This window comes from Dermacentor albipictus, chromosome 7 (assembly GCF_038994185.2).
Source record: "Dermacentor albipictus isolate Rhodes 1998 colony chromosome 7, USDA_Dalb.pri_finalv2, whole genome shotgun sequence".
In the NCBI taxonomy this organism is placed as follows: Eukaryota; Metazoa; Arthropoda; class Arachnida; order Ixodida; family Ixodidae; genus Dermacentor; species Dermacentor albipictus.
The window spans coordinates 47,176,802-47,186,779 of record NC_091827.1 but is presented as its reverse complement, the minus strand read 5'-3'; the positions used below and the strand labels follow the sequence as shown (position 1 = coordinate 47,186,779).

The 9,978-nt window shown below is 51.5% G+C and overlaps 1 protein-coding gene across 1 annotated transcript; it reads right to left on the bottom strand.

Annotated features, from left to right (window-relative positions):
- Positions 1–3,171: 3,171 nt before the first annotated feature.
- On the bottom strand, positions 3,172–9,576 carry LOC139047826 (uncharacterized). The gene is made up of 3 exons (XM_070521961.1): positions 9,286–9,576; positions 8,389–8,669; positions 3,172–3,400 (listed from the first exon to the last, which is right to left on the bottom strand). The coding sequence occupies exons 1-3, from the start codon at positions 9,574–9,576 to the stop codon at positions 3,172–3,174; spliced, it is 801 nt and encodes a 266-aa protein (XP_070378062.1).
- Between the last annotated feature and the right edge of the window lie 402 nt (positions 9,577–9,978).

Here is a 9,978-nt window from a genome sequence, read left to right as displayed (position 1 = left end):
TTCAAGCGCAGATATCTGCTGTATATCGTTATATATTGTATTCTGCTGCAATATAAGGTGTGTGCTATACATATTCAAGAGCCAAGGAGTTGCTGGCCCTGTATTAGTGCGCTAACATCTCCTTCTATCAATACAACAAAAACAGTTCAGTGAAAGCCGCCCAACGTTATCCTGGCCTGCATGTTCACTCGCCTCGTGCCAACACTATCCGCCCCTGGGCATATCGTTCGCCGCGAATCATTTGCATACCTGTCGACAAGGTATGGCATGAATGCAAGACATTCGCCCTGCTCCAGGGATGTCTTTATCTTTGTTTGTACCACCGGGACGAACGAGTCGGCGCCACCTACTCTGCCTTATTCGATTTCCGATTGAGGAGACAACACACATCCTTGCCGTCGTAGCCTCCATGACCACGCAGATTACCGAGAGTGCGCTCCTTTTCGAGGGCGTTGTCAAGGTTACCCAGTTTTATACTTAATGAAACAACGTAGAACAGTGGTGGTCTTCTTGCTGTAGCAACGGCTGGTCGAGCGGTGTAGACAACAAAAGAATTTGGAAGGCGATTATACCTCCAGACGAAGTCGGTCAACGACGATGTGTTCCTGAGCGGGTTGGGGGGGGGGGGTGAGTTGGGCTGAGTCACTGCGAATACTGCACCATATCGCGTCACCGGTCACGTGAGGGTAGTAGGAGGAGCGTCGAACTGCTTCCCTTTCTGGTTCTTTTTTTTTTACTTCACTGCCTTCGGGATCAGCCCACATTTTAGACTGCACATTGCCGCGGTGAACCGCACAAATTTTCATACTGCATTATCTGCATGAAAAAGAGTAGAAACATACACACGCGATACGGAACAGTGATGGTAACTCGCTAAGACAGACATGGTCTTTAAAATATGATGGTGCAGAAGAAATGCTGCGTCATGGGCGCTAATAATGGAACCTCGTTACGCCAAGGAGAGATGGCTGTCACGTACACAGAGTACACCTTCGAGGGCACGGAGGAAGGAAACTAAGGAGAGGCCCTGACGTCACTCTTTGTGAAGCAAAAGTGAAGCCGGAAGTTGGCGTTGCTCATGGCGATGCTCCGCCTTTTGTGCCACCCTCCTCTCTTGTTGACATCTTTCGCGAAACCACGCCGCGCTGCGCGTGGTTTCGCGCACGATCGTGCAACATCCGGCAGAGCACGGTGCAGGTAACACAGCACAACAAGACACGGTGACTAACGCAAACCCGCGGCCACACAGCGCCTTTGCCACGGCACGAAACCTACCAGAGCAACACGTGTGAGCGCTCAAAATCAAAACAACGCCGCCATTGTGGCCCAAAAGGCGTGACCATACAGCAAAAAAAATAAAAAAAGCAGCAAAAAAATGAGAACCTACTACGTCATTTCCGCCACACTTTTCTTCTAGCGCGCGGAGGGGGTAGGGCCTCTCCTTGGTTTCCTTCCTCCGTGTTCGAGGGCCACTACAAGACGTGTTCTTCAACGCTGGGAACGCGATGGGTGGAGTGCGATGTCTTCCAATTACTACATTTCTACGAGCATTCTTTGAGACCTAATAATAACGGAGCTACAAAGAGCGCAACTTTTACTTTTCCCATTCAGTCCTCCTCAACATGTTTCCTTTCATCTAGGGCCGCGCCGACAGCAATGCCCTGCCTACTGTTTCTTTCGGGCTTTTTATTGTGAAGAATTCTTCACTGAGTCAACCGAGTTTTTGGAGTGTATCCCGGCGTTTTCGACGCGCAATGCCGAAAACAGTATTAAAAAAAGAAAAACAATACAGTTAAGAAAAAGGCAGCCAGTGAAAAGAAAGAAACCTCGGTTTGGATAATGATTTTAAATGAGTTCTGCCCACGTAAACTAAAAGCTCTGTGAGCTTCGCCCCCCCCCCCCCCCCCTGCCCCCACTCCCTCCAAAAATATATACTTATGCGCACAAATGGAGAATTCATCAGGACATACTTGCTCCTCTTGAGATGTTGCTTCGGATCAAGAGCCGTGCCGGTCCTGATCTAGATTAGAGGTTTCGCTTTTCGTAGTGCGATATAAACCACAAGAATCCGCTTCCGCTCGGGCTACTCCCAAATCTCTCTCCATTTATTTTTCTTTCTGTCTTTAATAATGCAAATGCACACGAGAGAGAGAGAGAGAGAGCAAGGAGAGCAAAGGCAGGGAGGCCAACCAGACGAGCGCCTGGTTCGCTACCCTACACTGGGAGTAAGGGAAAGGGTGAAACATACAAACTGCCAACCGTGGCACTGTTTAAGATACGTTATTAGAATACTAGCTTGTCGCAGTGACTTGTCTTGGAAACGAGCATGAAATAGTTATTAGTCTTGTGTACCCGTTTCTATTAAAATACTAATAAAGTATTTTTGCATAAATAACCTTCCCTTCTATATATTCTCCGTTTCACAAATCGCTTACAGCGCTGCGGAAGCTATAGGGCGACTTTTTGCAGTGGCTCCACTTGCACGAACAAATAGTTCGGCGTTCTTGCCACAAATTGGGTGAAACTGCTCTTTTATTTAAAATGATTATTATGCGAAGCATATTACGAGGGCTCAACCCAGCTCCTCAGGCGCGGCGGTGTCGCCTTGAAACCACGTGACACCGTGACGTCACGACAGAGGAGAAGTGGATTTGGCTCAACTCTTGCAAGATGGGTTGGGTGGGAATCGAACCAGGGTCTCCGGAGTGTGAGACGGAGACGCTACCACTGAGCCACGAGTATGATGCTTCAAAGCGGTACAAAAGCGCCTCTAGTGAATGCGGTGTTGCCTTAGAAACGAGCTGTTTCTAAGGCTCAGGCGTGCGTCGCTTGCTCAGGCGCACATTTCGTTGCCGCGCCGAACGCTGCGTTGCTCGACGCTCACCGCGTCCAATGCGGGGCGTCCAAGGCTAAGCAGAGTAACGCATGAGTTGTTTCTTCGTCTAGCCGAACCAAATATAGCCAAGCAACAGCAGTTCACCAAGCTAAACAGTGGTTCAACAACTAAAATAAAGGCTAGCATGCTTCGCATCCTGGGCTTAACCTTACCTAAGCCACAGCCATTTTTTAAGTGACAAAGAAGATATAAACCTCAAAAAGAAACAAGCCGAGTACTTGTGTGGCTGCTAATGCGCTGTATTTGATCAAATGTTCTTTTCGTTGCGTTCCTTTTCAGGCTTTGTTGTTGTTGTCGTCGTCGTCGTCGTTGTCATTGTTGTTGTCGTCGTCGTCGTCGTTGTCATTGTTGTTGTCGTCGTCGTCGTCGTCATTCTCATTGTCATTGTTGTCGTCGTCGTCATCGTCGTTGTCGTCGTCGTCGTCGTTGTTGTTGTCGTTGTCGTCGTCGTCGTCGTCGTCGTCGTTGTCGTTGTTGTTGTTTTTACACGCGGAGCTGTCGCGGCTGCCTCACGCGCATGCGCACCCGAGCGAACGCCAATGGCGCGTAGCGAAGCATCGACGGAGTGGGCGCATTGTTGGATTTTGGTGGCCGAAATTCTTGCCTAGCTTCCACAGCGTCGCAGGTCAAGTAGGAAACTGAGTATACGGAGTATAGCGAGGCGCAATGCGCTTGCTCTAGGTATTCTGCAGGTATCCTAGGCGTCCTGCTGATATTCTGCAGGCACAAATACCTTACACTGGCCAACAAGCACCGTTTGCCTGTCTGCTGCAATGTTGCAGCGGTATGCGTGCATGCGCGAGGTTTTACTTGGGAGTAATTGAAGTGTATGGGAGTTATTGGGAGTATATTGAGAGAGAGAGAGAGAGAGAAAGCAAGGACAGGAAAGGTAGGGAGGTCAACCAGAAGAGTATCCGGTTTGCTACCCTACACTTGGGGTGGGGGAAAGGGGAATAGAAAGAAGAAGAAAGGGAGAGAGTGTATTGAAGTGTATGATGAGATTTCTGTGGTGAACTACGACTACTATTTTTTGTGTAAATTAGTAAGCTAGTATAATTTTCTATTTTTACTCATACTGTGCCTTTCCTGTATGTTATTTTTTACCTCCTTTATGTAGCCTCTCCCCTCTATAATGTATATTTACTCTGAGGGTACTGTAAGTAAGTAAGTAAGTAAATAAATAAATAAATAAATAAATAAATAAATAAATAACTCATGATCGGGAACTATCCTCCCCTGGCAGAGACTATAGGCTGTTGCGCTGTCGCTGATGGCAACGAAAGAGAAGTGGCATTGTGGAAAACTGCTAGATGGATGGATGGATACAACTTTCTTGTACGTCCGGCAAGGTTTAACGCGACCCGGGCTCAGGTCTCCCATGGAGGAACGTCAAGGCCCTGCCTCAACGCCGCCTCACGGGCTTGCTGGACTGCCCACGTCTGGATTCCGAGGTCTGAGCTGCGCAGAGCGGCGGCCCACCTCGACGACAGGGTCTCCGGAGTAACTGCCATCCCTCCTATAACTACATTGCACTCCCACAGCATGTGTTTGAGTGTTGCTGGTCCTTCCTGGCACAATTTGCACGTGTCGTCCTGATGCTTATCTGGGAAGATGCGTTTGAGACGGAATGGATTAGGGAAGGTGTTCGTCTGGAGTTGTCGCCAGGCGACGGCCTGCCTCCTGTTCAATTTGGGACTCGGCGGGGGGTATATCCTTCTGGCCTTCAAATATGCACTGGTGATGTCGTTGTATCTTGTGAGCCTGTCCCGTTCTGCTCGAGAAGCGTTCGCTATCGTGCGAGAGGCGTTTCCCTGTTCGGCGCGGCGGGTCATGTCTCGCGCCGTCCGGTGCGCCGTCTCGTTTAGGTTCGGGAGCGCGTCGCCTTCCGTGGTGACGTGCGCGGGGAACCATATGATCCTCGAGCTCGCGGTTTTGGATCTGCCCGCTTTGGCTAGAATGGAGATGGCTTCCTTGGAAATTCGACCTTTGGCATAATTCTTTACTGCCGTTTGCGAGTCACTTAGTACGACTTCGCATTCCTGTTCTGTAAGGGCTAGCGCAATCGCTACTTCCTCCGCTATTTCTGAGTGTTTGGTGTATACACTACATGTGGTTCTGATTTTTGATTCTGCGTCTATGACTACGGCGGCGTATGTTTGGCCGTTCGCATATTCGGCTGCGTCGAAAGGCTGCGTCTTGCCTTTCGTCTACCTCGGTTGTAATCGGGGTGAACGTTTCTTGGGATGGTTGCCACCGTAATGGTCTCTCTGATTTTGTTGGGGATTTGCATTTTCTGGCCGTGCTGGTTGTGGTACGTTATGCCGAGCGTGTTCGAGCGTGTTCGACAGGCGTTCGAGCTGCGAGATGCGTTGTGCTTCGGCTATTTCTTCTATGGTGTTGTATACGCCCAGCTGAGTCAGGAGCTCGGTGCTCGTCAATTCCGGTAGGCCCAGGGCTATCTTGTACGTTTTCCTTATGAGCGTGTTAATCTTGTTCTTTTCCGCGACGTACCAGTTGTGGTAGGCGGCTACATAGGCGATGTGGCTGACAACGAATGAGTGGATCAGTCGAATGACGTTGTCTTCCTTCATGCCCGCGTGTCTATTGGTTATTCTCTTTATGAGTCTCGTGGCGCTGATGACTTTGCCTTCGATCTTCCTCACGGTTTCACCGTTAGCTGCGTTGGCCTCAATGATCATTCCGAGGATTTTGATCTTGTTCACTTTGGGGATTGCGTTTCCGTCTTGGGTGTACAGGCGGATTTCCTCGTACTCCCGGGGTCCTGTGTAGCTCTTTGGTGGCATGCCTCTGCGCGTGGGCCGGTAAAGGAGTAGTTCGGACTTGCTCGGCGAGCATTTGAGGCCCGTTCCTTGGAGGTACTCTTCCACTTTGTTAATGGCCGTTTGTAGTGCGTGTTCAATTTGCCCATCACTGCCGCGGTCTGCCCATATCGTTATATCGTCTGCATATATAGCGTGGTGGATTCCTTCGATTTCGCGTAGTTTGCTGGGGAGACCCAGCATGACTAAGTTGAAAAGGAGCGGAGATATAACTGAGCCCTGGGGGGTACCTGCACTTCCCTGGGCTCGTTCTTCGGACTCGAGGTCGCCAACCGTAAGGGTGGCTTTGCGATCGTTCAGAAAGTCCCTCACGTAGTTGTAGGACCTTTCCCCCAGGTTCAGATTAGACACTTGTTTAAGGATCGACTCGTGAGCGACGTTGTCGAATGCTTTCTCCAGGTCTAGTCCTAGGATGGCTCTGGTGTTTCTTGTCTTGTCGTCAAGGATCTGGTTCTTTAGTTGTAACATGACGTCCTGCGTGGACAGGCGGGATCGGAAGCCTATCATGGTGTGGGGGTAGGCTTCCGTCTCTTCTAGATGGCTGTTGATACGGTTCAGGAAGGCGTGTTCCAAGACCTTACCCACGCACGACGTGAGAGAGATTGGGCGTAGGTTCTCCAAACTCAACGGCTTTCCGTGCTTGGGTATGAGGATAGCCTTGGACCTCTTCCACTGCTCCGGGATGCGGCCTTCTCTCCAGCACTTGTTCATATAGCCCGTGAGTTTGGTAACAGATTTGTCGTCCAGGTTTTTGAGCGTTTTGTTGTTAACCCTGTCCGGTCCTGGGGCTGATTTGCTGTTGAGTCCTTGGAGTGCCGTTCTGATTTCCGCCTCACTGAAGTCTTCATCTAACTTGGGACTAGGACTGCCAGTGTACCGGCCGTGCTCGACCGTCGGTCGTTGCGGGAGGTATTTGTCGCAGAGTTTCATGACGATTTGCTTCTCGCTCGCCACCCCTTTTTCTTTGTGCAGAAGTCTCTGCATGTCGGCTCTTTGCTTGGATTTGCACTGGGTTTCGCCCAGTAGGTGCCTCAGCAGTCGCCACGTATTTCCGTTGTGGAGTTGGCCATCCGCGGCATTGCAGACTTCGTCCCACTGTTGCTTGCTCAAGGTGTTGCAGTGCTCTTCGATTTGTTTGTTTAAGTCGGCTATCTTTTTTCTCAGCTTTCGATTGAACCGATGGCCTTGCCATCGGGTTTTTATGGATTTCTTGGCTTCCCAGAGGTGGGCGAGGCGACTGTCCATCTTCTCCGTCAGGAAATCGGGAGTGATGGTTTGCGTGGCCTCCCCGACATCCCTGGTCAAGTCTGCGATCCATCTGTCAATGTCACCGATTGGCTCGTCGTCTTGCCTGATATCCCGGTGCTTGCGGAACTTGTCCCAGTCTGTCCATTTGAAGCTTTTGACTGGGAGGGTGGTTCCCGCTCGGGGGATCGTGATCTCGATGATCATGTGGTCGCTACCTAGGTCTTCTAGGGTGTTTCTCCAGGTAGCCCTCTCGATGTTTTTGACCATTGTTAAGTCCGGTGTGGTATTTCTTGCAACCGAATTGCCCATACGCGTTGGGGCGCTGGAATCCGTGATGAGCGTGTATCCCAAGTCTTGCGAGTCCTGCCATAACTGTTTGCCCTTGGTGGTGGTGTGGCCGTATCCCCAGGCATGGCACGGCGCGTTGAGATCCCCACCCACTATTAGCGGGTTCAGGCCGGCGAGCTCGGCTGCCTTTTTGAGCAGGGAGAGAAAACGCTGCCGTCTTTTGGATGGGCTACTGTATATGTTCAATATGAAGATGCTATTCTTTTGCGTTTTGTTAGGAATAATTTCTATCATTATATGCTCGGCCTGCGGGCCTGTAATCTCATGTTCAATGGGTACTAGACCCTTTCTGATTAGTGTGGCAATGCCCCTATCGTTTTGGAATTTAGGGACGAGGGCGTGGTAGCCCGGGATGTTGGCCGACGCGCCCACGGTTTCTTGAAGCATTATCACATCGGGTTTGGGTTGGATGTTTTTTACGTATTGTTGTAGGACATGTTTTTTCCCGGCTATACCTCTGCAGTTCCACTGCCAGACCAATAACTCTTTATCGTGTCTGGCCATCCTGGAGTCTTGAAGAAGAAGCTGTTGAAAAACTGGAGCGGTGCACGGGGGGCGGTGCCACCATGGGAACGTCTGAGATTACGGGATTTATATTATGAGTTCCCATGTTTGGCTGTGGTGACTGCGACAGAGACGGTGCCCACATCGCACATTCTTCGAGCTTGACCACCCTGGTTGTGAGGCCGGATATGGCGGAAGACAGATTGCCGATTGCACTTTGTAGTTCGGTAAGCATGGCTTTTATTTCCGATCTAGCCTGTTCGGCGCGGCTGGTGTCTTGGCTTTGTACGGCTCGCTTTTTCGCGGGTGGGGTTGCTTCGTCCGGTTCCTCGCCATTGTTGCTCGGAGCAGGAGTACTGACGGGAGTGGGTATGGGGATTTGCGCGGGAGGCGCGACCTTTCTCAGTTCGCGTACCTCTTGAGTTAGCTGTTGTACAAGGCTCTTGAGCATGGCGTTCTCACGTTTCATTTCTGCAATTATCTCATTGTCTATGTTCTTTGTGACTTGCGGTTCTGAGGCAGTTACTCCGTATACCCCGCGCCTTGGCGCACCCTTGACCGCGTCTGCCCAGCTCACCTTTTCTGGGAGGGCCTGGATGGATCTGGACCTGGCTCGGCCCGGTCCTGGGGTGCGACTGCGAGCTCTGCTCCTCGACTGGCTGTGCTGACGGGAACGAGGGGTCCCGGTAGCCGACGTCGATTTGGACCTGGCCCGGCCTCTGGATCTGGATCTTGGCTTTGCAGGGCGGGGGCTTGATCTTCTCCGGATTCCTTGACCGCCTCGAGTTCTGCTTCCGCTTCGGCTCTTTTCCTTTCCCATCTTCGTTTCTTAACTATATACGGGGTCTTGAATTTTGCTCGGCAGGATTTGTCTGCCATAGGGTGTTTCCCTCCGCATAAGCGGCAGTTTGGCGTGCACTGGTGATTGGGGTCTGGGTTCTTGGCACCGCAGCACCTGCAGATCTTGTCCTGGGGATTTGGGCGGACGTCCATACGATGCCCCAGTCTACCGCATTGGTGACAGATGTCGACCTGCTTCCTGTACAGCGAACAGCGAAGCAGAGTGCCTCCATACCTGACGAGAGTGGGCACTTTTAGGCCTTCGAAGGCGATGATGACTGTGGTCGTGTTGCTAAGACGCTTGGCTGCCAGGGCTGTCGGGTTCCTGTCGTTCACGATCTTGGAGTTAATTGTCCTGGAGTCTTCTTCGAGTGGTATGCCTCGGATGACCCCCTTGGCCGTATGATCGGGCGCCGTTTCATAGGCGTTGACTTCGTATTGGCGGTCGCCGATCCTGATGACCTCGAGCTTCCTGTATTTTTCTGCGTTGGTGCTGCTGGGTGTGCTGATAACGACGATATTTTAGTGGGTGTTGGGGCAGACGGTGTCTTCGCTGGCGTCTTGATCGGACACTCCTGCAGCCCGGTATATAGCTGACGCAATCCTGACTGCGCCAATCGTTGCGGTGTTGAGGCTGCCCTTGGGTCTAACGACGATCTTGATGTCGTTCCTCGGGAGAGCCGGCATTCTGCTGGCCTTGAGTATTTGTTGTTTTACGTTCCGTGAACGTCGTGGCGTTTGTCGACCGTCTCCCTCGCCGGTGCGGGAGTAGGCTTCGTTCTTAGGTCTATCCCGCGATGCGCTGGGGCCGGACCGGCTTTTGGAGCCGATCATGCACCAGCCGGCATCTTCACCGAATTCCTCAGGAGACATCTCCTGTCCGTCGACCTGGACCTCCATGCTTGGCGAAAAGTGATTCTTAGGGTTTGGGTATTGGTAGGCCTGGCGGGCGGTAGCTCGCCTAGGCTTGCCTCCGGGCGTGCCCAGCGTCTGAACGCGGCGTCGGCGTTGCTCGGGCGGAAGTGCTTTCTAAAGTAGCCAAACAACGTTTCCCACCTTGAAACTTGATACCAGCACGCTCCTGGCAGCTTGCTGCATTCGAAAATTGCTGAGCTAGAAGAATAGCGTTCTGGCTCGCAGTCACTTCGTCGTCGTCCATTCCAACTGCTAGAGAGAGAAGATCTATTGTTATACATTGTGGGTTCCCCGGTGGCACGAAGTGGAATATTAGGATCGCACGTTCACGGCACTATCGTGTACAGTTCTCGAACGCTTCCTCACCGTGTTCACTCAGTGTTGCAA

Excerpts from the sequence above, each read along its gene's own strand:
- LOC139047826 (XM_070521961.1), bottom strand. The coding sequence starts at position 9,576 with ATGGAGGTCCAGGTCGACGGACAGGAGATGTCTCCTGAGGAATTCGGT. Across the intron at positions 8,670-9,285 it reads ACACCGCAACGATTGGCGCA|TTAAGAAACGAAGATGGGAA; the intron begins GTCAGGATTGCG and ends CCCCGTATATAG. Across the intron at positions 3,401-8,388 it reads CTGGGCAGACGCGGTCAAGG|CCGCGACAGCTCCGCGTGTA; the intron begins GTGCGCCAAGGC and ends CGCGTGAGGCAG.